The sequence below is a fragment of the Dissoconium aciculare genome, assembly GCF_010015565.1.
Source record: "Dissoconium aciculare CBS 342.82 unplaced genomic scaffold K489scaffold_2, whole genome shotgun sequence".
Classification (NCBI taxonomy): domain Eukaryota; kingdom Fungi; phylum Ascomycota; class Dothideomycetes; order Mycosphaerellales; family Dissoconiaceae; genus Dissoconium; species Dissoconium aciculare.
Genome location: NW_022984952.1, coordinates 1921141 through 1947911, shown reverse-complemented (window position 1 = coordinate 1947911; position 26771 = coordinate 1921141). Strand labels below are relative to the sequence as shown.

Here is a 26771-nt window from a genome sequence, read left to right as displayed (position 1 = left end):
CCACAGACATAAGCTCCGTTTCATGACGCGCAGCTTGCTCTAAGATGTGTGTATGTACCGATGTGTTTGTGGGATGTTACAATGTTGATGCTGCCGCGGATTGGCAAACGCGTTGGCCAGACGATCACGTGCACCACGAAAACGCGCCGCCCCACACAACCCGCTTCGTCACATAGATTCCATCCAAAGCCAGCCTACATGTAGATGCACACAATTATGAAAGCAGTTCGAAGTATTTGCCATGGATCTGGATGCGCAACAACAGAAATTCGCCATTCATGCGGCATGTCGCGAAGGCCAAGATCAAAAGGTTGAAGCCCTGTTACATTCCGATCGCAAGCTCGCCACCCTTCGCGACGATGATGATCGACTTCCACTTCATTGGGCGGCGTCCTATAACCGGCCCAAGTTGATCGAAATCCTTTCGGAAGAGAAGAACACCTTTGATGTTGATGCTGCGGATGGCCTCGGTTGGACCGCTCTGATGATGGCCGCGAGTCTGCCACGAGATGCAGGCGCTCCTCTGGTTGAAGCCCTCCTAGCGCAACATGCCGCAGACCCTAACATCAAGACACATGCCGGTCAAACGGCGTTGTTCTTCGCGGTGTCCAAAGCCAATTTGGACGTTGTGCGAAGCCTCCTCGCCCACGGTGCAACTGCGCGCGTCCGAGACAAACGTCAGCAACTTCCGCTCCATCGGGCTGCCGCTATTGGTCATGTGCCCATTCTGAAGGACTTGCTACAAAAGCAGAGTCCGATCGATACTGCTGACATTGATGGCTGCACGCCTCTCCATCATGCTGTAGCAGAGGGACATGGTGAGGCGGCCGTGGCACTTTTACGTGCGGGCGCAGATTCGAGTAAGAAGGACTCTGGTGGAAAACTTCCCATTTCGCTGGCGCCAGACGCAAAGGTTCGGAATTACATTATCAAGGCGGCGGAGGAGGAAGGTCTTGATGTGGTTACCAGTTAGGTCACATCAATTTGGGCGGGGTGCTACAACTTTGTTATCGCCCGCATTACTCCCGTGCGCGACCTGGGAGGCTCACGATAGACGGCCGTGCAACGTAAAATTTCGATTCGATGTTGCTTAGCAATAAGCTTCCTGCATTTTGCTTAGCAATAAGCTTCCTGCATTTACGTTTGAAGGGCTACTGTACGAGCAATGTGTGTACCCTTGGGTCGATATCGAGGCGGGTAAGAGCAAGAATAGGCGTGGCACGGCAGGCATTCCGGCCTCACAGGGCTGAACTGTAGGTCTAGAGTATGGGTCTCATGAAAGCCATCATTGGGTCATCCGTTTCGACCGCAGATCGATATATGATGAGACAGAGTTGACCCGGCCGGTGCGTCAGAAGTGAACCGTAGAATTTGATGCAGCGCTCGGAGACTCTGGTCCGACGATGGGCGCGACATGTCTGAACTGGCGCGAGGTGGATGGGAAGAGAGCCTGTGTTTTCGTTTCCACTTGTTGATTGTGTTCGCTTCGACTACCAGGTCTCGGCTGCCCTTTACGTGACAAGACCATCCAATCCAAGTGCAGCCCGAGCCGTGGAGGGGATGTACGCGCGCATTGACGGCGATTCATCGTGGAAAAAACTTCCTGGGCGCATTGAGTTGCGAACCGGGCCGTCAGCGCCGACTGGGTAATTGCAGGTCTAGGCTCGAGCCGGTGTCGACGAAACTTTCTAGCCTGCATACCTTATCTCCTGCTTTTCTGCTTTGTCGCACCCATTGACTATCACCACCCATGATTGCTGCATGACTACTGTGTGTAATATGCATTGCTAAAGCGCATCACTAATACCTTGATATCGTTATCCTCGAACTTTTCGCCTTCAGTCGGGTGTTTATCGCCGGACGCCGACTTGTACATTGTTGGGACGTTTTGCTTCTTGCCCTTGACGTCAGTCACTTCCGACGATCAGGATTCCGCGAGAACCGCCAGAAATCTCGCGACAAAGTGCAATCAGACGCGTCATCGGAGCTCGACATTGGCCAACTTTGCTCGATTCCCTACCCATTGACTGCTGTGTGGGCACGCATCAATCTTTCGACAACGGCAACACGACATTACATTTGCTTGTACGACACCACTATCGTTCGACTTCCGTCTCGTCCCAGTACGTGATCGGTCTTTGGACACTATCGACAAGCATCGCCTTCTAGAGCATAATCCAAAAGCAACCCCGCGGCGCGTGTAGCCAGATCGTTGGGCCAGATTCTACGGTCCAGATCAGCATCGTGCCCATATTGTCGACTACAAGTGGGTGGAAATAGCCTGCAGCTGCCGCACAGGAAAGGTTGAGGGTCACCCGGCAGCCACCTGCTTGATCTCCAACCAGAAATTTTCCTCCCATCTGGGAATTGCCGACATATGTGCCTTTCACTGCCGACCGAGAGCTAAGTCGTCATCTCAAGCAATTAATGGTAATCGTCCTGCGGTGTTCTTCACGAGCAACCTTCTTCAATTGCGACATATCTAGGGGAGCACAGCAATGATAGAATGATCCTCTCTTCTGCTCTACTCCATTCAGATCAGCCACACCATCCCACGCCTCCTTGATCTCTTTCGGCCATGTCTTCCTCACGGTTCTCCAAAGACCGCCGGAAGTCTGCTGCAGCCAGGACCGCTTCCGATGCCCCTTCACATGTCCAACGCGACGAAGAATCACTTCTGCTCGGCCTCTCCCACCAGCTGGGCGGTAGTTCCAGTCTCGCCATCCGAGCTCGCCGAAGGTCCCGGGCGTTCTCCACCACCTCAGGTCTCTCCGGCTCCTACACCCTACCTTCCCGCTCATATCTCCATAATACCGTACCCGGCGGTCAAGGTGAGTGGCCTCTGATTCTTGTTAGACCCCGCCAATGATGTGCTACTGTTGCGCCAATGGCTACCTCCTACCAAGCTAAGCTGACTTCGATTCCTTTTACAGAAGCTCAATACTCTTCAGTAGGGGTTCGAGGTCAGACCGCAGAGTTGTCATCCTCCTTCATTGGCGATTCAGACATCAGTCGTCGATTCAGTCATGATTACAGCGAGCTCTACAATTCTGGAGGTATCGGTCGGCACACCGGGCCGATTGTAGAACGATCCGAACCTGTGACGCCAGAAGCAGAAATCGATCCCAGACTTCAGGACACGACCGAGTTCTTCTCAGAATATGCCATATCATCAACTCCCGGTGATGATTGCTCCCGAACATCCTCCTACATCTCAACAACGCAGCCGGAATCGACCATGCGGAACCCAGACGTCATCATAACGCAAGGTGGTCGTGGGAATAGACTTAGTGAGACCACGCCCTTGTTACCACAGGCACGCTTATCTTCGATACGGAAGCCGCCTTCCGATTCAGCAGCCAAATCAGAACGGCAACTGTCATCGACAATCACGGGAGGTCCAGCAGGTCGACTCGCTGCGTTCACACCATCGTTCAAACGTTTCGAACAATGGTCCACAGTGATTCGAGATCCCTCAAGATGGGACGCACGTGCCGTGGCCCATGAGCTCCTCGTTCGACCCGTCAGCGTACTACCAGCAGTGTTCCTCGGGCTGTTGCTCAACCTCCTAGACGCGCTTTCTTATGGAATCATTCTCTTCCCTCTTGGGGAAGAGGTCTTCTCCTCAATGGGTCCAGACGGTGTCTCCATGTTCTATGTCAGCTGCATCGTCTCGCAGTTGGTGTATTCCTCCGGCAGTGTGTTCCGTGGGGGAGTCGGTTCGGAAATGGTGCGTGGCTCTCCGAAAGATACAGGGGGAAATGTACATGCAACGAGAGCTGACAATATTGCATACAGATCGAAGTCGTGCCTTTCTTCCACAAGATGGCTACAATGATCATCGGCGTCATGGGTACGGGCAATCCTGATGCTGTGCGAGCGACTGTTATCACATCATACGCCATGAGCTCTATCCTGACAGGCGTTGTTTTCTTCCTCCTCGGTAGTGCCCGGCTGGGTACGCTCGTCAGCTTCTTTCCACACTCAATTCTGGTTGGCTGTATCGGCGGCGTTGGAATTTTCTTAGTCTTGACAGGCGTCGAAGTCTCCGTTCGCCTGGATGGAAATTTCGCATTTACGGGCGAGGTATTCCAGAAGCTCATTGAACCGCATAGCCTGGCACAATGGCTTCCTCCCTTGGCTCTGGCAATCATTCTTCTAGTGGTCAAGCGGTACTACGACCGAGCATGGCTGGTCCCGGCTTATTACATCGGAATCACTGCCGTATTCTACATCGTGACAACTGCTCTACCATCGGTCAACATGGAAGTCCTTCGCGGTGCTGGATGGGTCTTTGATGCGCCTGATGCAAGCGTATCATTCTACAACTTCTACAGCTACTACCAATTCGAAAAGGTCGATTGGTCTGCAGTGTGGAAGACCGTTCCATCTCAATTTGCGCTCACATTCTTCGGCATCCTACACGTACCTATCAACATTCCCAATCTGGCTTTGAAAACCCAGGAGGACAATGTCAGCATCAACCGTGAGCTCATCCTTCACGGTATATCGAACACGTTGTCGGGATGCGTCGGGAGTATCCAAAACTACCTCGTATACGTCAACAGCGTTCTCTTCATGGACACTGGTGGAAACAGCCGGTTGGCTGGTGTGCTTCTCGCCGCGGCCACAGCTGGACTTTGGGTTGCCGGACCTGTCGTCATTGGCTACGTCCCAGTCATGGTCGTCGCCACGCTCATCTTCTACCTTGGCATCGATCTGGCGAAGGAGGCCTTGGTGGATACCTACGGCCGTCTGCACTCTCTCGAATACTTGACTATTGTCATCATCGCTGTAGTCATGGGTATTCACGACTTTGTTGTTGGCGTGGCGGTTGGTATCGGTCTGGCCTGTCTCGTGTATGTGGTCCAGACATCTCGCAAGCCGGTCGTGCGCGCTCAATTCTCCGGCGCCATCGCCGAGTCCACGGTCCGAAGACCTGCACGCCAGCGTGCCTACCTGCATCGCGTCGGCGCACAAATCCGTGTGGTCAAGCTTGGCGGGTATCTTTTCTTCGGCAGTATTGTCAATGTTGAGAAGACCGTGCGGGCTATGCTCGACGCTGATGCTTTCACGGCGAATCCCATTCGCTTTCTCGTCCTCGACTTCGCTCATGTCACTGGCATTGATTTCTCCGCCGCCGAAGCCTTTGCTCGCATAAATCGCCTCCTTCATCGACGTCGCGTCGAAATGGCATTCGCGGGCGTTGATCTACAGGATGAGGTCGGACGTGGGCTTCAAATGGATGGCCTCTTCATCGAGGTAGATGCCGGCGGTTTGGACGAGGAGCCGATTGCACCACCTAAAGTCTACGAAGACTTGAATGGTGCACTCGAAGCTTGCGAGAACATCCTGCTCATTACTCTGCTTCAAGAACAGCAAAGCGGTGGGGTCCACAGGAGACCCACCAACGGCACAGGCGACGTACAATCTAGCAATAACCCGGTCCCTATCCGAATTTCAGCTGCAGCCATCGACAACATAGCTGGTTCGCCACGCACAGCGTTCCGCCAACAAGCCGCAACACAGACGCTCACTGAGAGTAATCAACATCATTCTCCCACCACTCCCTTCCTGCTCAACACTGCTACCACGCAACCACTGCTGCGACTCCCTCCATCTTCCGAGTCTGCCGATCAACAACCACAGCAATACGATCAACCGCTCCAGCTGCTTCTTCTCGCCTTCCAATCTCACACCACTCAGAATGCCGATTTCTGGTCGCGTGCCGCGCCTTACTTTGAACGGCGCTGCTTCTCGCCAGGCGAGCGTCTATATAGTAGAGGTGACAAAGCCGACGGGCTTTACCTCGTACAAAAGGGCATCTTGCGCGCTCGATATGCTCTAGAGCAGGGCAACTATCACGAGACCATCGTCGCAGGCACTACCTGCGGCGAATTACCCTTCTTCTCCGAGACGCGCCGTACCTCGGACGTGCGAGCCGCAGGCTGTGGAGACGAGGACAGCATTGACAACGATCTAGATCAGATGCCCACAGCATTCGAGTCTTCAACTCCTGCCGGGCTCGCTCTGCCCGATCTTAGCGGCTCAGTCAGCGACCACCTCGCCAGCTCATCATCCTCCTCGTCCGCCGCCTCCACCGCATCAGGCTCATCCTCATCTGCAGCGGTGATTGCCTGGCGGTTGACGACGGCGCGCTGGCAAGCCCTCCAGGTAGAACATCCCGATGTGGCGAGAGAGCTCTTGAAGGTTGGGTTGAGATTAAGCGCTGAGCGGATGAACGCTGTGACTAGCTATGTCTTGATCACAGCGAGCTGAATATGGCTTCTGCGCAGCAGATGTACAAAATTTCGACTTTGTCCAGAGCGTATGGCGTCTGGAGACAGCTTCCTGTTAGTCACGGCATAGCATCTCGAGATTGGTAGGCATCGTCGCTCAGATTGGGGAGAGTGAGAGAGGGGGAGTCCTTTTGGGAACATTATATACCATGCATATACTCGGAATCATTATTCGTGCCTTGTGTTTGTCTTTATATCTCTCAGTCTGTTCGAACGAAGGGTATGGCCTTGGATTGGACTTACTACAATGGAAGCAAGCGCGTTCTGGATCGTATTGCAGCTTTTTCGTCGTCGATGCTATTCGCCTTTTGTGAAGGCATTTTCCTGACACTGGTCCCTGTTTTCAGCGACGCCTAGGCTCGAGAGCTTTCGGGCGACTCTAAGTCTTGAAGATGTGTGACTAGATTCTGTCATGAATTGTCCGATTGGTCGAATTATAGATAGGAGAAGACAAAAGGAATCAAAGAAGTTCGTCAGTATAGAGAACACATGCCGATTCTCGGGAAGATGGATCACGCTTGTTTAACATGATCGTTCTTAATCCGGGCGTGCATTTATGTGGTCGAGGTCGAAACATCGCGGACAGGAGAAGACCCACGCATGATCGGTCTTCAGCGACATCCCACTGCACGCTGTAGCCCATGCACATTGTTGGTTACACACAGCCATGGTCACAACCACGCCCATGGGCACGAGCAAGATCCATCACAGAAGGTCGGGGGGATGTCACCGAAAATTCCCAAGACTTCAAGAGCGCTAAAATGAAAAGTAGATGAATGGTGATCTTCGATCTTCAAGATTAATTAACACTCCGCAATAGTATGTAAAAGACAACAAAAGGATTCCAAAAACAAGCACTTTCTTTCACGAAGACAGGGGGTATTTCGCGGTTCTCTCTCCCATCGCCACCATCGCTCCCGCCAAGTCTCACCTGTGCCCCGAGGACGATTGATCCCCATCGACAACAGAAGAGCGCTCGGCGGATGGTGGAACAATGGATCCATAAAAAGACAAAACAAAACTGAACAAAGAAAAAGTTTGACGGTAGACCGTGATGGCCACTGGCCTGCAAATGTCCACGACCCGAGCTTCTTCGTTGGCTCTCCGGCTCCAAGATTCTGATCACGATCCTTTGTTGTGCTTGATTTTTCTCGATGTCGGTGGGATTATCACCGACATGTGAACCACTGTAAAAGAGTGAATGGAGTTGGATATTAGGGTTCAAGGACGTGTCAGGGATCGGAGTTTGCGGAGACACAACTTTCAAAGCAGTGAATGATGAGGATATGAGCAGACGCAGATGTGTCACGTCATCCGAGCATCGTCGCCTGGCATTTATGCACTGGCGGCAACGGCGGGGGCAGGCTTGCCAACGGAGACGGCCTCAGGGACGACGTCAGCGATAGCAGCTGTCTCGCCGGTGGTCTGGACAACGGGCTCCTCAGTGGTGGTGGCGGCAGCTGGAACGACAGCAGCGGCGGTCTCCTCCTCCTTGGTGGCCTCCTCGGTGGCGGCGACGGGCGAAGTGGGAGTGCTCTCCTTCTTGGGAGTCTGGATACCCTTGAAGGCCTTGCTGGCACGACGGCCGAGGGAGCCGAGGACAGATTGGCGCTTAGCGGGCTCGCTGGTGGCCTCGGTGGAGGTCTCGGCGGGAGCAGCGGCAGCGGTCTCCTCAGTGGGAGCGGCAACAACAACGGGCTCCTCCGCAGCGACGGTGGTGGTGGTAGGGGCCGGGGCGGCGGCGACCTCATCGAGCTTAGGCTCGTCCTTCAGTGCAGCGGATGGGCTGACGCTGCGGGAGCGCTTGATGAAGGAGGAAAGGAAGTTGGACTTCTCCTTGGTAGGAGAGGTGGTGGTCTCGGCAGCAGGGGCGGCAGCAACGGTCTCAGCTGGGACGGCAGCAGTCTCGCCGGGAACGGTGGGGTTCTCGGTAACCGGGATGATGACCTCTGAGGCAGGCTCAGTGGTCGCAGTCTCGGGGAGGACAGGAGGGTTCTCGGAAACAGGGGCAGCAGCCTCGACCTCCTTGGCATCCTTCTCCTTGGCCGGGCTCTTCAAGCCTCCAATGTTGAACTTGCCGAAGATGCTCTGGCGCTTGGCGGGCTTGGGTCGCTCCTCGACGGTCTCAGCAGCGGTCTCCCCGGTGGTCTCTTCAGCTGTGTGAATGTAAGCAAATATCCAAACATTACTGCTGAACGTTGTCTAAGTTGATACGCACCAGCAACGTCAGCCGGGACAGCGACGGGGACAGGGGCAACCTCTCCAGCAGAGGCAGCAACCGGCTCCACGGCCTTGGTCTCCTCAGCCGCGGTCTCCTCCTCCTTCTTCTCTTCGGCGGTCTCCTCCTTGTTGCTCTTCAGGCGGCCAAGAAGGCCACGGGAGGTGGATCGGCTCTTCTGCTTCTTCTCAGCTTCTGGCTCGGCATCGGTCTTCTTCGCCTTGGAGACACCAGCAACGACGGGTGCACCTGTTTACGGGATTAGTTCATTGAATCATGATCGATTCCTCGGAACTTCCAAACATACTCAGCTTCTCAACCTCTGACTTGTAGCTCTCTTGGCCCTGGATCTCCTCCTTGGAGGCCTTGGCGAGCTCAACAGCCTTCTCGATCGAGAGGTACCAGCCATCACGCTCTGCGTCGCTGGTGGCCTTGAAGGTGTGGGTGCTGCTACCGATCTTGAAGGCGAACTGGTGGGTCGGCTCCTTCTTGAGGTCGGTGGCCTCGTACAGAGGAAGGATATCGGCCGGGTGTGTGCGGTCGGTGTCACCCTTCTTGTTGAAGAAGAGCAGACCCTTGCCAGTCTGGGTGGCCCAGGCAGCGATGGGGTGTGCAACATCGGGCTTCTCGCCGCGGAGGAACAGGTCGAGGTTCTGGGACTCGACGGCAGCATCGCTAAGCCAGAACTCCTTCTTGGAGGGGATCAGGGACCTATGGGAGACCAGTCAACATCACGTTTTTGCGTTCGCTGGCCTTGAACCAGACCAGCTATCCGGAAGAACTGTAAGACTCACTTGACCAGACCAGGACCCTTGTATGCAAGCTGGCCCTCGGTGATTGGCTCGACGACGGTCTCACCCGCAGCAGCAGCATCGGCAGCGACGGGAGCGGCCTCGGTGGCAGCAGCAGTCTCCGTCTCGGTGGTGGTAGCGGCAGCCGGAGCAGCTACGACGGGAGCGGCCTCGGTGGTGGCCGTGGTTGCAACGGTGGGAGCCTCAGTGGCAGTGGGAGCGATCAGAGGCTCGGCGGCGGACTCGACGGCCGGAGCGCTGACGACGGGCTGCTGGACTTCAGACATGGCGGATATGATGCTCAAACGTTGAGTGTATGGGTATTGATATTACTCGTGATATTCGTCGATACAAGTCGTCGAGCCGTTTGAGAACCAAGAAATCCAAAGAGAATCTGCCAGATGAACGATGAAGCAGGAATAAGATATTACAATGCCTGGCCGTCAAGGTCGGATCGAGGAGGAGGGCGGTAGAAGCGAGGAAAGATGTGAAGAAGCTGATGTGAAGAGGAGAAGAGAGAACGAGTTGAAAACAATCGAAGAAAACAGTCGAAGAGTCGGGAGATGGATCACGGGACTGGCTCTCGGCGGGCAACGAGGAGGAGGACCATACTGTTCTGTTGCACCCACCAGCACACAGCTGGTATGGCGATTGCTACTGTAATTCGCTACCGATGCTGCTACTCCTGCTACCACGACTAATGCTGCTACTATGATTCCCGCTGCCGATGCGGACCTTGCAATAGAATAACGAGTGGACGACGGTGGTGGTGGCCGTTGACGCCCGTACGTAAGGGTGTGGGTGTGCGATATGAGTACTTGCGTGTGTGTAGGTGTGAGGTTTGTGTGTCATGCGAACGGTGTGTGAGTGGGCGCGCGTACGTGCGCATGTGTGTGTGTGTGTGTGTGTGCGCAAACGTTAAGAGTCGGGACTTTGTCTGATTGTGCGATGCGTGGAATAATAACAACATGAATGGAGTCACTCCGTGAACGTGTCTACTGAAATGTGTGTAGGTGTGTCTGTATATCGACGCTGGTGCGTGATCGATTGATTCTCTGATGCGGGAACAGCAAACAACCGCCCACTTGGCCTGTGCCGGCCGCGGTCGAGCATTCTTTGGTGGTGGTCGGGCCATGCCTATCCATCCAGGGATACACGATGTCCCATGGCTAGCACTCACTACTGGTCGTGTAATAATCAAGACAACGTGTTTGCGGTACGGTGTGGACTCATCATTAATCTTTCGTCCGTGCCAAACGGTGGTGGTTAAACGTCTTTCAGGGAGGCCCCATCGGCGCAGCAGCGGTGAGGCTGGTTGTTGCGCTGCTCCCTGACGATGCGAATCACGCTGATAAGGGGATGTATATGTACGGTACACTGGGTGATGGAGAGGTCATATCGTGATACTGAACACATCATGAATAATAAGTGAAGTGAGATGAGAATGGTCGCCAGTACACCACGGTCTCCAAGGTCTGTCGTCTGGCCATGGGATGTGATGGCTGCATTAGTGTCTTGCTATCAGTTGTCACGAGTGAATGAAGTACAGTAGTGGGACCGCCCTAAGAAATTTCCCTGCACACCTGTGCACATGCGAAAAGGACCCTCGTCCCAGCTTTTCTCTCCATTTTAGTGCCTGCCCGGGTGTCTATGTACTCTGGAGCAAGACTGATTATAATTATTATTATTATTGTTGTTGTTATTATGATTGTGTTTTAGCCCGGGGCACGACACCGACAGCGTGACACGGACCCTGAGTGGACGTTTTGGCGAAATTACCTCCAGAACGGCGGGCGCCGGCTGGGCCCTATCATTCATCCCAAATGTACCCCTACAATACACACTACGAATAACGAATAACAACCTTGGAGCTTGTAGTATGTACACACAGGTCTTAGGTTCCGGATTCGCACTGGTGAACTTGTATCTCGTCACTCCATGACTCTCGCGTCAGATCTCCTCCAACGACGGCATACACATCGATGGCGCATGCTCTGGGTTTTCGAACATACCTGGGTCTTCACGGAACAATAATGGGGCTGGAAGGCCGCTCATCCTGATCGCGTCGAACTCGTGTTTCCCAAGGCTAGGGCTCATTTATCGTGTCGACCAGCTTATTATCACGAGATGTGTGCTCTATCTCGTCCACAATCTTCTCGCCAGAAGATCGCCAGCACCGGCGTCTTCTTCGGGAAAGTGCAGTGCGTGAAGGTCAACCTATCGCTGGAACAATTTCGGACGTTCCTACGAAGACATGAGTCAATCTCGTTTTTGTCGTTCAGCACAAGGTGATGACCATCTTGTGGTCTGCCCGTCTTAACTGAAGCCCGCTCGCGCGGAAGATGTCGCGGTGTTCACGCCCAGGCTGTGGGCCGAACAGCCATGCCGCTTGGCCGCCATCCATGCATGCATGTCATCTCCCATGAGCGACTTTGACTTGGTAGAGTACAATACACGGAGATCTCGCGAGGTGACGGCAAATCGACGATCCTACATGTCATCAATACTGGAAACTCTCGCACGAGTCGAACCAGCATCTGTTAGAGCTGGTGGCTTCTCATCGAGTGATACATGCGTGCAATTGACTTTGTAAAAACAATGCCCTCTACATTGTTCATGGAGAGCCCGTCGATCTCTGTGTTGACAAAAACGAGGGGTTCGACGACAATTTCGGAAGAGGATCACCACCCATAGACTAGGAGATGGAAGGGTTCCACATCAGCTATGACCTGCATCAACGGTCGCGTCAAAGCATTCTCATCAAAACAGCTCATCGGCGGATTTCCAGGGGGACAGCACGGGAGAGACGGCACGAAGTGTTTCGAGGTCGAGCCGCTTCCCAGACAGGGAGACGTCGTGGCAATCGTGAGGAATTGCGTACGACGGTCGTCGTATGCCTGCTTCATCCTGGAGTCCACAGGGACATCGATCAAATTGCTTATCTTCCGAGATCTCCATGCTTTGGAGTGCATGTCCAGGCCTGAAACACAGCAAAAGAGTGTGTTTCACTGGTGATTTCCTGTACCACTTCACAGTGCCATCTCCATGTCAGGGCCCTGTTGCGCATTTGGTCCTATCAATTTGAACAATTGTGTCGTTCCCAACAGAGTCTGCTGTAGATATTCGAGGCTTGGGCAGACATTGCCAACCCTAAGCGGGAAACTCCCTGGGCCAACCTGAACATTGAACTCTCCAAGGTCCTGTTCGTTTCAGATCTGATGGCCTGATAGTGAACATGACATTCACGATTGTGTGGAATTTGATAGCTCACTCGCAGGTGATTCGGGAAGACTTTGAAAGCTTTCCGAAAATTGACCGTGGCATGGAGATTTCATCACACCTGCTACTATTGTTCGCAGGACAACTCGATATGATGTTGCCCGGGCCCTCCAAATGCCCTCCAACAGCGTAAGACAGGTTCTCGCAAGCCCCCACGTATCATATACTATGGTGTCCTCGCGAGAGTTGATGCGAGTCGTACAAATGCCCGTCAATGCATTATACGGTGATAGGATCTTAAGCATACGAGAATGGTGCATCTGCGTCTCTCTATTGTTCCCATCACTCAACCAAGAACCCACGAAATATAGCAGGTGACGCGTGGTTATACTGACGCGGTGGCGTCATTGCAATTCCTCCGATGGTTAGACCATGGCCACCGGAGCGAGGAAAGTCATCGCCGACAACTTCTACATAACTGTGACTGCTGCTGTCAATAGATCCGCCTGTGGTGCGGCAATCATTACGCGCGTGTTGTATGAGAAATTGGTTCATCACACTCTTACATCGTCAACATTGCATTCTTTTCTTAGGGTCATCTCTATGTGCATGCTCGGACGGACGATGACACAGACACAACGAAACAGTCCAGCTACCCTCTGACTGCCTCCCAAGCCACTATGAGCAGCCATGGTAAGTCTCTTTCGGCAAATTGGATATCTGTCCGGCCATTGGCGTGTAGCTTACTGACCCATTCTCCGAACGCAGGGTTGCTGTCAGTCCAACAATGCCAATCGCACCTCTTCTAGTGATGTCGCCGCCGTCCCGCACCCTCAATCGCAAAACCAAGGATCCTATTCTTATAACCCGACAACTAATGCCGCAACATCTGCCCACGCTGTCTTGAGCGGTCTATCTGCATCGATCCCACATTCACGGCCCAATGCGCGCATACGCGCTCCCTCTCCAATCGCCCGCAGCCCGCGCAACGTAAGTCCGCAGCAACCTCCCTGGACGCGATCGCATCTGGAGCGGCAGCGGCAAATATTCTTCGAGACTCGCGTCGCCGGTCGGAAAGAAGTATGGGATGTGGTTCGCGCCGCGGCGGACGCATTGGTACGAGGTCAACTTGCGGAGGCGCAGGCACTCCTGGACGCCGGTTGCGTGACCTGTCCGACCGGCCGCGTTGCCAAGGGTCGAGCAAAGTCGGATCGTGAGCGCGGCGGTGTCTACGACGATCGTGGGCGTCTATATGAGGTTCCGGAATGGGTTTTGCGGGATCCGGACGACATAGTCGAGGATGGCAAAGGCACTGGGCTTGACGGGTCGCACAGCGAGGACAGAATTTTCGGTACGACAGGCGATGACGAAGGAATGGACGAGGAGAAAGAGGATGGGAAAGAGATCAATGATGGAAGTGGAATGATTGGAGAAGACACAGAGGCTGGCAATGATCGTCTTGCCGACGGCAAACAACTCCGAGCCCTTCCCAAGATTGCAGCACAAGGAGAGAAAGGCAAAGGTCGTGCGCTCGACCTCGGCGAGATGCAGCGTGTACGGGTGCGCCTCAGCACCGGCGCGAACGACGTCGAGGTGAACCTGGGCACTCTACAAAGGGTGGCTGTGCTGCATCGCCTTCTTCGCGCCCGCGTGCTCGGCGATCAGGCGCAGGTGCGCGTCTTCTATCTCGGTCGGGTACTTGATCCATCAAAAACGCTCTTGGAACAGGGATGGAAGGCGGGCGACGTGCTCAGCGCATTGGTCCGCATCGAACCGCAACAGCAGCAGCAGGAATAAGAAATGACCATTGAAGGTTAGACGGGACATCACACTGGGAAAGGTTTGGGGATGACAAACATCGTCATATGTTATGTGTCGAGTGGCTCGATTGGCATCGAATGGTGGGCTTGACATGCCTACAGGAATTGCATCATTTCATTTTTTGCAACGAATCGTTTTTACGAGGAGTTTTGGCATTTTCAATGTTACCTGGTGGATCGCGCATCTTAATAGATGATAATTCCGAAACTACCTCACAGTTGGGCGGAGGAATCGTAGCCTTATTTATGGCGTGCAGTGTTTCCTTCAATTTCAAGGTCCCTCGGCCGACGGCAGTGGACAGAAACCGGCCGTCTGTGGCCTTCTCCAGTCAGTAGAACGCAGGTCTGTTCAAAGCCCATGTATCAGCATGAGCTTCGACTGTCGGGCGTGTACAATAGTCGGATTCATCTTGCCTCAAGCATACCCAGCATCGCGGCCATCTCTTTCAACCCTAAGAACCGTGGTTCTCAAGGCTCCCAGGTTGCCTAATGCTCAAGTGAGGTTGAAGGATGAGTCAGCCAGTACTTCCGCGGACATCAAGTGTGATACAATAGAGGATCTCGGATTTGTGAGCGTGCCCCCAACTAGCTCATTCTTCATCACGTCGGACTTTTGTGATCGTTCCAGAGTTTGCTAGCACCTCACAAAAAATGCACGAGTCCACGGCGCATGAGGCATTCTCGTGCACAGAAATGCTGTTGTTATCCTAAAAGACAACTTCGATAATACGCCAGCCACCACCCAGCTGGCCCTGAATGCCGCTTCGGCGTGCTCCGCATCAATCTGGTGTCCATCGAGTCGCTGCCATTGCGCTATACCGCGCTCTCCTCACACAATGCACTTCCGTTCCGCTCCCCTCGCCATGTCTTGACGGAATTCGCAACATCGTTCGCAATCGTTTCCGCGCTACACGATACGTGACAAGTCATAGGCATCTTCACATATATTTCGACGCCGGCTATGAAGCTCTCGACCACCTGGACGCCGCTGCGGCTGGTGTCTCCGAGAGCGCCGTGTATCTTGATGATCTGGTGGAGAGGGCACCCTTTTGGATGAAAAGGTCACCTAGCCTCGCGCAGCAGAAAGAGCATGGGACGAGGAAGCTTCCTCCTCTAACACCTATTGATCTCAAAGCACTGAAACAATGGACGCCTAATTATTTGAATCGACCGCTCGGCGTGAACGTTGTGTCATCGGGAGCTAAGACGAATGACGCGCTATCGGGAGCTCACTGCGAGGAGCAAGATGGGCAGCGAACCAGAGTCAGTGACTCGGACGTGCAGGGAGCGGAGGCGGCGTTGTCCGATCCTATTTTCAATCGTCCGTTGCGGTCAGACAAATTAAAAGGGAAGCGTCGGGTTCCCAGGCTAATATCTGCCAACATGATTCCGATACTGCGTGTCGATAAGCCGCAGCCACCCGCATTGTCCGGTTACATCGCGAACCGCATCACGCGACGGCATGTACGAACTGAAAGGTGGCATCGCATGGAGCAGGAACTGCGCGTGGCTCAGCTGGAAGATAGATGGGACTCGCTGATGGCCAACTTACCGCGATCCGGGATTCAATCGGATAGAGCCAGTTTGGGACGAAGAGCTCTGAAGCCGACGAAGCAGGTTCCAGGTCCGGCGCAGTCTGCGGCCTCTCTAGATCGGGCTGAGCCGGCCTGGAGCTCGGCCATTGTTAAAGCCATTTCTCGAGAGATCGAGGCGAACCAACGAGAGCGCGCCAAGAACGCACTTATCGCGAGCAAGATGCAACTAGTTGTCGAAGCTGAACAAGCCGCATTTGATTTGGAAGCTGCCGTGTCAAAGAGACAAAAGAAGGAGAAGAATGAGAATCATTCCAAGCGACGGTCCGATCGAAAACAGTGCCAGGATGTGCATTTGAGAGTCGAGCCTGAGAGCGAGACCTTCCTGAATCATCCTGCAGAAAAGACTGCGACAGTGGCGCGCACATCACAGACCACCTCAGAATCGCATCCGGACGGACTAGAGGTCGCCCACGACCGCAACAAACACACGGCAAAGACGGACACAGTCAGGGGAGGCTCGGTGACTCTCGGTCTCGGGCCCACGCTTCCTCTACAGACCTCTTGTGAGAGATTGTGGAGGCAAACTTGGACAATGAGCCGAGGGGAGTCTGATGACAATGTGCATGACCATTCACGCGACGAGCCTTCTGAAAGGATAGGTGCGTCCATCAGTAAACCCGCGCGTTCCCAAGAAGATCACAATCTACTTATAAAACGTGATACATTTGTGCGCCGTAAGACAGAAATTGACGCTCGCATCCGGGATATTCCTCGACAGTCTACGGAGTTTAACTTGGCATTTTCGAAACTCAAGGCTATGATGAACACTCGGGCAAATAATCAGATGATGCTCTTAAGAAAGGTCCAGAAAGCAGCTGACGAACAAATGATAATAAATAAGGCCGCAGAGAACTGCGCTGGGATGCTCAGTCGGCCTGATGATTTCCTTGCTCTCTACGGTGAGCGACAGGCAGTATTGTCCGCGCTGAGGGAAATTAACGCTTTCCTGAACGAACCAGAGTCAGGCACCCCCGAGCAGAGAGCAGAACTTGGTCGAACATGGCGCACGGTGATGGGGAATAATGTAAATTTACCTGACTGGGTGAAAGCAAGTGCAGGCCTAAGCGCGTGGATGCAAAGTCCCAAGGGACAGAAGGATTGGCTGTTCATGGAGCAGCGTAAAGCCATTGGGCAACAGGGGCTAAAAGATCTGTCCTCGGCGCTGGATGATGTCTTGCGTAATGCAGATTTCGATGGAATCCCCCGCAACAGGCGAGGTCATCGCGCAACTGGAAGCATGAGCAATGACTACCGGCGTCCTGCCTACGATGACCTTGACCAGGATGAGAGCGGTGACTACCAGCATCCTCAAGCTCTTGACCTTCCTGATCAACAAGACGGGAATAGCGCTGCCGAAAGCCCCTTTCAGTCCAACGAACTTGACGAACATCTGATTAATGCTAAAAGCACTTCCACGTCAGGCCCGGTCATAGGCTACCTTGCACCGCCTAGGACAACGACTACTACGACAACGACAACGCCCGCAGAGCGAGAGCCTACATCACAAGCAGGCGCGGCCCATACTGTCCAACAAGAACAACAAAACCACCATGTCGTGCCAGCCAACCCCAACTTCTCTCCACTTGGAGATAATTTAACAACAGTGCCAACGAAGACAACTTCAGTGAAGTCAGAACATACATCCCAAGCGGACGCGGCGGCGACGAGGCCGACCACGCTTGCAGAGCCAGCCCTTACATCTCAAGCAGACGCGGCGCCGACTATCCAACAAAAGCAACGATATCGCCTACGCTATTTCCCATCACGCAATCCACTCCCGTCATTACGCTTCTATCCAGTCGCCAGCACCGATAATCGCGAGGTCAATTCGAAGTCTATGATTGCGGCTCCGACAATCCAAGAAGGAAAAGAAGAAGAAGAAGCACAACCACGTATCGCGTCACCCTCGCGCGAAATCACATCAGCAACCCTCGCAAAACCCGATCTCACAACTACGACAACGCCCGCAAAGCCAGAATCGGTATCGCAAGCAGATACGGCTTCGACTGACCAACAACATCTCCCGGCGTTCTTCCGCTATGTGGCCCCACTCGTCGAGAAGCCCAACGGGCCCCCACCCCCGCGTGGCTGGCAACGCAAGAGAAGGCTGGCGCGCAAGGAGATGAAAGCGAAGTTGCTCGCCCGGCATCAACTCGAACGTGGAGTTCAAAAAGCGCCCGGTGGACAGCCCTTGGATCCCGCAGTAGTCGTCGGAGATCTGTCATTTGCCATCTAGAACCCTTCATAGTCAATGTGTATTACTTGCTTTCTTTGTTCTCATATCATTTCCGAGCCGAAGTTGTGGCGGTGATGAACCCTTGTGATAATTTGCTCCTCAGCATAACTTTTCTCCGACGCTTAGATCGAGGTTGGCATGGTTCGACCTGGGGCGCAAGGAACGGAAGGTGGAAACACGAGGGGGTGTATCATTGATGTCTTCGTAAACTATTTCTCATACATCGTTTTCGATCGTGATGAAGCATAGCATCCTCACCGATCATCACCTGCACACTCGACATTCCCTCTTCTCCCGTTCTGATCTGGTCTGCGCACGCCCGGGTTGTGCGATACGTAAAAATGTGTTATATATGTACATGCATTCATCGAATTCTCGTCGGACGCTAGCTCAATGGCGGGAGCGTCATGCTCTCAAGCGTCATTATCCGTGGATCTTCACCAGACGGAAACCAGACGTGAACGGAGCGGCAGAACTGATCTTGCTAGCTCAGAATTCAGCTCTCTTCGAAGCTCGGAACTTGGTGCTCTGGTGATGGATCTCAGACTTCTTTGAAGCCGGCGATGTTTGACGAGGGATGATTCAGCATTCCTTAGAGTCCTGAATCGTACACCTTTGTGAGACTCGTCTCGTACTGGTGGTGTGCGTGCAGAAATGACGCAGTAAATGCTACAGTTGATACCATCAAATCTGGGAGGTGCCAGAAGGAGACTGCGGCGTTGCCCCGAGCCATATTTTTGGTGCCCGGGAGTCAGGAGTGCTCTTATTTTGTAATCCAGTACAGTATGGGAACTCCCCAATTATAACAAAAGACACTGGTGCTCATATTCCGACACTGTTGATGCCACTGCTGGACGGTGGCGCCGTGCTCTCCTCCGTAAAGCTACGACGCCATGCATTCGGCATTGACGATGCTGACGGAGGAGGGTTGTAACCGGTCCAATTGGCGAATTGCTGGGCGGGATGACCATGTTGCAAGAGTTGAGTTTGATGTTGTGGTGGTGGCGAAGGCGTGTTCGCATGCGGGACGGGATATAGTGATGAGGATGGGTATTGGCCTTGCTGTGGCAAAACTGGTAGAAGTGGGAGAGCAACATAGCTCGGACTGAGACCTGCGCTTGTGCTAGCAACGGTGCTGGTATTGGAAAGGGTATTGCTGCTGAGTGTGTAGGCAGAGGCGGGAGACAAGGAGCCCTGGGTGCTGATTGGATAGGCAGCATTGCTGCCATTGGTGGACACAGCGCCAATAGAGCCAACTGAGTTGTGATGCCACTGTTGTGGTGAATAGCCCGATGTTGGAGATGTCTCGCTGACAAAAGTATCACGCAGACGATTGTTTAGAGCCTCAAGGATTGACGACGTCTCTTCACGATAACGCTGGTTCCAGCTGTGGTACGAAAAGAAGTTAGCATTGCTTCTCTCGAGCTGGGCGGGGATTAAAATGTAGTCGAATGGATGTACTGACCTCATGTAACCCCACCGGACCCCGAAGCATAAAAGACATTCGGTTATCTGTCTGATGCAGGTGATGCTTCGCGAGATATTGTTTCGTAAAACGGACTCGCCTTGTGGCAAAGTCACTGATGGCATCGGTGGAGGTGGTGCGGTGGTCGGCTTGACATCAGGGAGTGGGGGTGGAACGCCATTGAGAACACCATCCATGTTGTGCTGCAAGACGTCCAAAAACTGTCGACCCGTCATGTAAACGCGCATGGCATCATAAAATGTCAGCGGGGTTGTGTAATTTGACGAATTGACTAAACGCAGCATGAGGTCAGCGTAGCGAATGCAATATTCGAAAATCAGCTTCTGCGCGTAAAAACTGATGACGGGCACCCGCGGCGAGGGTGACAGGATGTAGATGGACGAGTAGAGCAATTCGAGCTCGAAGAAGGAATGAGTGTTCTCAGTCAGCGAAGTTGACAGACCATCAAACCACTGCCTCATGGCATCACATGTGTCCCAAAGGTAGGGATAAGGCTCCTCCCAGGCTACGCGCCCAGATTGAAAGAGATCCGTGTACCAGACGGACTGTAGCCTGCGTAGACTTATAAGTTCTGTTGCCGCTTCGCGTGTTCGATTGAGCCAAAGCCCTGGCGAATCCTGTGCCTGTGGAGTGCTTGGAGCAGACGAGGCCGTTTTGGTGGCCGATGGTGCTTTGACCTTGGCACTGTCGTCGGAGAAGGAGAAGGCACGGGTTTGGACCAGTGAAGTTGACCGATCGAGGGCATATACACACCAGAAGATGCGACGGCGTAGGTCGAGCTTCCCTTTGGGCATCGGAAGACCTTTAGGTGGATCCTGGTGAATGCCGAGATCGACCATCGCGCGTGACGCCGCACCGATCAAACTCCATGAATCGAAATGGTGTGGATCTAACATGGCGTATTCTGTCAGAAGCACCAAAGCCTGAATGCTGGACACAGAGCCCGGCCGGATGACCTCTTCAGTGCAGTTCATCGCGGCACATACATGGCCCAGGGCGTCAATGTAATGCGGATCACCACTTCTTTCGGACATTGAGGCACTGGCGATGGCCATGACGATGCGGACCATGAAATGGTCTTGCATGTCGGCCTGATGCCCGTTGTGAGCGTATATATTGTCCAGCGACGCATACAGGTTGGCCTCATCAAGAACCGGAAGTAGAATCAGTACGTTCGCAAGATAGTGTTGGATCAATGCCGTCGCTGCCTGTCGTGTCGGCAAATGCCGAACCATACCCTCAGGCAGAGGATCCTTAGTACACGCAGACATGATAAGTCGCGAATATGACATGGTCGAGGTGAATCCGTAGAAATCCCTGGCAGTAGCATGGACGGACAAGAAACCAAAATCAGCGACCAGATCATCCATGGTCGCGGCCTCCTTTCGGCGGACAGCCTTGCTATTTGGCGGCGCCGGCGCATCCCTTACGAATTGAGAAGGACGTCGACTGGGCGGACCTGCAGTCATGTCTTCATCTGCGATGGAAACCACTGAGGGCTTGCGAGCGCGAGCCTCAGCCAGCCTGGCTGTGAGCTTTTGCACCTTCGTCTCTAGAGTAGCAACGTAACTGCGCTCCTTGCCGCGAGCGAACTGATCGTTGGTGCTGGTACATTCAGCTGCTCGTCCATTCTTCTCACACGATGAGCAGGCAGGTAACTTGCCATCGCACTTAATCTTCGCATTTCGGCATCGGGAGCATGCTGCTACGGGCCTATTCAATGTGAAGGTAGAACAAGTCAGCTTCAAGCATTGGCGGAAGCTGGAACAGAAGCAACAGGTTCAATGCTCACCTCGAGACCCTGAGGAGAGGTGTTTCGAGCGGCATTAGAGCCGCCGTTTGTTCGATATCGTCTATGTCCATGGTGAGCGGAGTTCCGGCCATGTTGAAAGTCCCCATCGAGAACGCGATGGCTCATATACTGAGATGAATGGAAGTATCGTGGCGCAACAAAGTCATAGTGAGCAGAGAGAAGGATAGATGTGTTGCAAAGTGTGCTATTTGGACATGAGGTGAGAGGTCAAAATGTGAGGTGCTGCGTTGCGATCAGGTGAGCCGGAGTGGGCGAGGAGCCAGGCCGGCAGCGAACGCCATACACTTCGCGCTTCATGTCGGCGCAGTGCACAGCATAGCATGGCTGGCGCCACAACTTTGAGTGCACGCCTGATGAAGGTACAATGAATGGCGGCGTGTGCAATCCAGCGAATCGTGATAGCCTAGTAAGAGGAAAAAAACGCCCGTGGTTCACACATGTAAAACGAAGAGTGAAATTAAGAAACATACAAGCAAATGGCTTACCTTTTGGCTTGTCTTATGCGTCGGTGCCGCTCAGATCAGCATGAATGAGATATGATCGACGCGGTCGACAGCTGCGACTGCATTGATATATGTCTTTGTGTGTACTGACAGATATGTAAAATAAGTATGCAGCTGGGTTTGTGTATGGTTGTGCAAAATGTCGTCGATTGCCCTCTAAGCGGTCAATTTGGATTCCGAAGCAGTAGATCAGCCATGAGATGTTTACGACAACTCTTCGTTTCTGAGAGAGATGGCTCTGTACGAATTGCTTTGATGCTCGAATTTGATTATTTGTTCTGTTGCGATTTCCACTGTGGGTCCGACTTTTGTCGATGCCGACGAGCCAGCCGAGAGATGGCACAACAAGGCGCTCTGCAGACCGGTCGCGAGTGAAACTCTAGAGGGGGTATGAGACGTGGATTTGTTAAGAGCAATGTCGTTACTGGACTGCAGATTGACGCAGGTAGCTATAGTGCTGACGAGGCGTCCAGTGTGCGAGAGGCTGTGGAGGTGGTGGAGGAGTTCGTAGCGGTTGGAGGAGGACAAAGAGTGCGGTGGAGTCTGTGGATGGTAGAAAAGCGGCGGGTGAGCAACAGACGGTCAAATACAGAGTCGGTTATGAGACAGACCTGTGGACAGCCCGGGAGAGCCTAGGTAGCTTCGGTAAGCAGCAACAGCAGAAACGACAGCAAGAGCAGCAGCTGGCAAGAGGAATCGAGAGGGAAAGATTTGACGATAGAATGGGAAAGCTTGACCCGGCCGGGCGACGGCGACGGCGACGGCAGCGGTAGAGGGAAAAGATTGTGCTCGGAACAGGTCAATGCCGGATGCAGTCTGCCCAAGTGTACTGTATCAATGGACAGACCTCCAGGGCTGCTTTTCACGCGGCTTGAATATCGACCATAATAACACCGCGGCATGAAAAGAGGTAGCAGCGACGACTTCTAATGTAACTAGGAGGAAATTCGAGGTCTCTACATCAATCGAGGGCATCCGCGACTACGTTCGTCACATCTATGCTGCATCATGATAGTAAAATACGTCACTCAGCCTTTACCACACACGATGATCGTGCCACATTGAGTTAATGGCGCTGACTGGGTTGTTGACCGGGAATACTCGTCTTTCACCAAACACACGTGAAATCTTGGAAAAGAGCGCGCGTCTGGAAAGAATGATAATAATCATGAATCGAGCTATGGTTATACGAGCCGGACTCCTTTCCTTGCCGCTGGGCTTATCGCACACTCGATCGTCGGTGCTGGAGCTGGACAGCCGAGCACTAAAAATGAGACCGGTGTCACTTCGTCTACGTAAGCGCGCACGTATGCCTAGATGTGATACGGATCATACCTCCGCATTCTCTCGTTGGGTATTGCATTGCAATCACGTCTTTGATCACACCTCTAAGCAATTTCAATTGCTGGGGCGAGCGACCACCTCGAGATGGGAACGGAATAGACTATCCAGTGGGGGACCGGTAACTCACAAGTGGCTGCCATTGCACATTCAACCATGTGGCCATCGTTGAGCCAACCGAACGCCCAAATGACACGGGTACCTAGATAGGTAGGTAGGGATGCACTTCCACAAACGTTGTGGGCGAATGTCCACGGGTGTGCTAGTCGCGCGCAACTGCACTTTCCAACCAGCACGCCCTCGACGCCCAACAAATGTAGTGTGTGTGGTGTCTCAATCCTCTGGCGACTATGCATCCCGCTGCAAACCCCTTCCATCCGTGGCAAGACAGACACGCCACCGATCTGTCACAATCAATAATCTATACTAGGATTCAGGAAGCGGTAAACATAGCCAAGAGGGTCTTTGTTGCATGACTTCAGTACGTACCATTCCGCTCCCTGTGCCCCGTGTCGCACCCACGTCCCGTCGTGAGTTGTCAGTGCCCCGCTGCATGTTTCTGAGACGCGACTGATGGAGATAGAGGATCTTACTGGGTTGTTCGCTTGTGTTGTTGATCGTCGGTAGGCAGGATTAGAACAAGAATATCTTCCTTGACCACGAAGATGTCGCGCGAAAAGCCAGTTCAGGCCAGCCGAGAACGAGCGAAACGAGGTGATCCAAGCAGCTAGGTTTCAGGCGTCGGAGGTGGGAGCGATGCGGGCGCGCAAGCGAAGGTCGCCAAGTCTTTCTTTCATGACGATTTTTCTCTCGCCCAGCAAGCTGTGTGATGAGAAGCTGAACCCACAGGAGCAAACATTTGAAGAGATGTACTGCTAGAACACGAGAGTCTGGGAGAGCATGCTCCGTGAGGTTCTGTGGGTCCTAGATTTTGGGACACCGCCGAGATCACCTGGGCATGCATGACACTGTACAAGTGACTCGTGTTGGTCGACTGCATTTTCGTGGACAGGGCGGTCGAATCTCCGCAATTCGTCGACCCTGGAAACATTTCTCCCCTCGCTGATCCTCCCGCATCCAGCCCCGCCCAAATCATGGGCCTGAAGCTCCCCCATTGCAGGTGCATTGCGTCTTGCTCAGGCAGAGTCAGAGCTGTGGCTTGCGTCCTTAAATTCAGATGCCACACACGCGCGCGACATGCCGACATGCTCACCAAGACATCCTGCGCGTGCCTGCCACTATTTGCAATACTCTCCAGTTCTGAAAAGCCCAACCATAGGGCTCGTCCCATATTCGATGTGCATTACTATACGGTATGAAGGTACAGTTACTTGGAAATATCGCCCGTTATACGAGACGCGATTATCACATGCACGGCTGTCTGGTCTGGGCCTCTTTGTGGCTCTTTCGGCGGAAAATAATCGATGACTTCCAAGGCTGAAAGGTTTTCAGCGTCCAATGTTATAGCGTCAATGTAAAGGCTAGCATAGGCAGACGTGGCAGACAGCCCTCAGGGCGGAGGACTCGCTTGGGATCCCCAACATGCGGGTATCGCGCTACGGCGCTCTTGGTCCGTCACAATCCGCTCTACCATTTTCCTCTTGGGGAACGGCTAAATAGAGATGGACGAAACCGAAGCTGAAATCGGCAGATTCGGGAAGTACAGTATGTGTACCCGAGACCTGCGACTTTCTTGGAAGACTACCTGGGCAGCCTTATAGTTTGCACGAATCAAATATGCAAGTTTGAACAGACACCCAACAAGCAACATTATGCGTTGGGACTGTACAGGGGAGATTGTCAGACTGCCGGTCACCGATGCATCGATTAGCTGACGTCGGATAAGTCATCTTCGGGGGTTCGACTTTTCGCCCACTCCACATCTGGGCGTCGCGCGGGCGAAGAGGTGCATCAAGCACAAAATACTGGTTTCGTGGGCATTCAAGTGACAAAATCCGCCATCGATCTATGTGTGCCATAGCTTGCTGATATTGAGCCATGTTGACTTGCGTTCAGCTTTGCTGACTCGATGACACAATGGTCCTCATAGCCTTCAAAGCCCGACGACCCTTGGAGGTCTGCGACCGCATGCCGCAGGACTCAGTTTGTGACACGACAATGCACACTACGATTTTCAATACCGCAGAACGGGGATAGTTGCTGACGCTTGATTTCTCGAGGTATGTTGCATTCGAGATTTTGATGTGCGTAATATAGGTAAGGCTTTGACCACATCGATCGCCACGAAGTTGTTGTGGCCAAGGTAGATCCATTCAACTCGAAGAGCGAGCGTCCTAACCTGGTTGACCAAATCGAAGGTGTGTGGTTTCTAGTCCCATGCATTACCACCGGAGATCTTTACGCCGCGGTACGGGCCGGATGCTGTCATTAGGCTGGCTCTAGAAGACAACGTGGTTCACGTGTCGGTTAGATCTCGACGGGCTGTAATAAAAGGAAGCGAGATGGGCGACCACCTGCCGGAAAAAGGTTGAATCAAGTGAGATACAACCAATTGGACATGATGTGAAAACTAGGCATATCGGACAGGAAGACCAATCGAATATTTGCCATACTGGTCCGGCACATGACCACCTGGATGTGGCGATGGATTACGACTAAGCTCATTCGCGAAGATCCTGGGCGGCGTAGATTTGAAATGGAAGAGTTCGACTGCCATCTAGATGCATCCTTGAAACAGGGACGAGCCAGGGCTCGTCGTACGGTCTCATTTCTGATTTCCAATCACATCGTTAGTTCACCTCACGGAGAACAAGTAGTCTCACACTTGAAAATGCCTCGAAGGACCTTTGCAATTTCCTCCTGCGCTCACGGGTCCGCTCAAGAGCTTGCAAAATTATCATGGAAAATTCGCCGAGTTCGTAGAAATGAAGTTGGTCGAGGTGGTTCTCGGATTGCCGCTACAGGGAAAGCTCGCGCCCTGCGTTTCTCCTAGTTATGCTTCTCAAACCCCGAACCACCTGGGCAAGCACCGATAGGAGAGCCAGCTACTTAGGTAAATCGTCTTGTGCTTCGGAACAAAATAGCTCCGCCATCTTCCCTCTAAACTTGAGTGCTGTGCCTCCCACCTACTAGATGGGCAGACAGACTTATTCCCACCGGATGAACAGCAGAAGCTTGTGAAGCTGCGTGCGCCATAACTGATACGAAGCAAGCGGCAATTCTGCACATACGCTACTGCATCTACAACCGATTGTAAAAAATAGCCGATATCTTCGTCGCTCAATTGTTGCGATCAAATGCTCGCAAATGATGGGCGTAAATCCAGTATGCAGGAGCCCACGAGGATCCTACTCATGTGCGTTTCGGTACTCTGAATTAAAGCTCCTCGGCGTGTGATTGGTCTGTATGCCAAGTATCATCACACGAGGCGTGCGTCCTCCTGTAGATACTGAGATCTTCAGGGACTTCGGCATACACATGTGTCAGAGT

General features: G+C 53.2%; 6 protein-coding genes across 6 annotated transcripts; 4 read left to right on the top strand and 2 right to left on the bottom strand.

The window, feature by feature from the left end:
• Positions 1-241: 241 nt before the first annotated feature.
• On the top strand, positions 242-973 carry K489DRAFT_313623 (proteasome regulatory particle subunit; the record flags this gene model as incomplete). Its single annotated transcript, XM_033600951.1, has 1 exon — positions 242-973. The coding sequence occupies one exon, from the start codon at positions 242-244 to the stop codon at positions 971-973; it is 732 nt and encodes a 243-aa protein (XP_033463567.1).
• A 2265-nt stretch (positions 974-3238) lies between these two features.
• On the top strand, positions 3239-6279 carry K489DRAFT_312105 (uncharacterized protein; the record flags this gene model as incomplete). Its single annotated transcript, XM_033600834.1, has 3 exons — positions 3239-3730; positions 3799-5950; positions 6128-6279. 3 exons carry the CDS (start codon positions 3239-3241, stop codon positions 6277-6279), a joined length of 2796 nt encoding a protein of 931 aa, XP_033463566.1.
• A 1355-nt stretch (positions 6280-7634) lies between these two features.
• On the bottom strand, positions 7635-9595 carry K489DRAFT_367728 (uncharacterized protein; the record flags this gene model as incomplete). The annotated part of the gene is made up of 4 exons (XM_033602884.1): positions 7635-8455; positions 8518-8766; positions 8825-9228; positions 9312-9595. 4 exons carry the CDS (start codon positions 9593-9595, stop codon positions 7635-7637), a joined length of 1758 nt encoding a protein of 585 aa, XP_033463565.1.
• Positions 9596-12956: 3361 nt separating this feature from the next.
• Positions 12957-14503, top strand: K489DRAFT_376950 (uncharacterized protein). Its single transcript, XM_033604039.1, has 2 exons — positions 12957-13220; positions 13296-14503. Exons 1-2 carry the CDS (start codon positions 13218-13220, stop codon positions 14322-14324), a joined length of 1032 nt encoding a protein of 343 aa, XP_033463564.1. The 5' UTR covers positions 12957-13217; the 3' UTR covers positions 14325-14503.
• Positions 14504-15103: 600 nt separating this feature from the next.
• Positions 15104-16126, top strand: K489DRAFT_294431 (uncharacterized protein; the record flags this gene model as incomplete). Its single annotated transcript, XM_033600275.1, has 3 exons — positions 15104-15535; positions 15701-15929; positions 15999-16126. Coding segments are annotated over 3 exons (789 nt in total), but the record flags the coding sequence as incomplete, so codon positions are not given.
• A 3381-nt stretch (positions 16127-19507) lies between these two features.
• K489DRAFT_313093 (uncharacterized protein) lies at positions 19508-21133 on the bottom strand (the record flags this gene model as incomplete). Its single annotated transcript, XM_033600911.1, has 2 exons — positions 19508-19565; positions 19644-21133. Coding segments are annotated over 2 exons (1548 nt in total), but the record flags the coding sequence as incomplete, so codon positions are not given.
• Positions 21134-26771: the final 5638 nt, after the last annotated feature.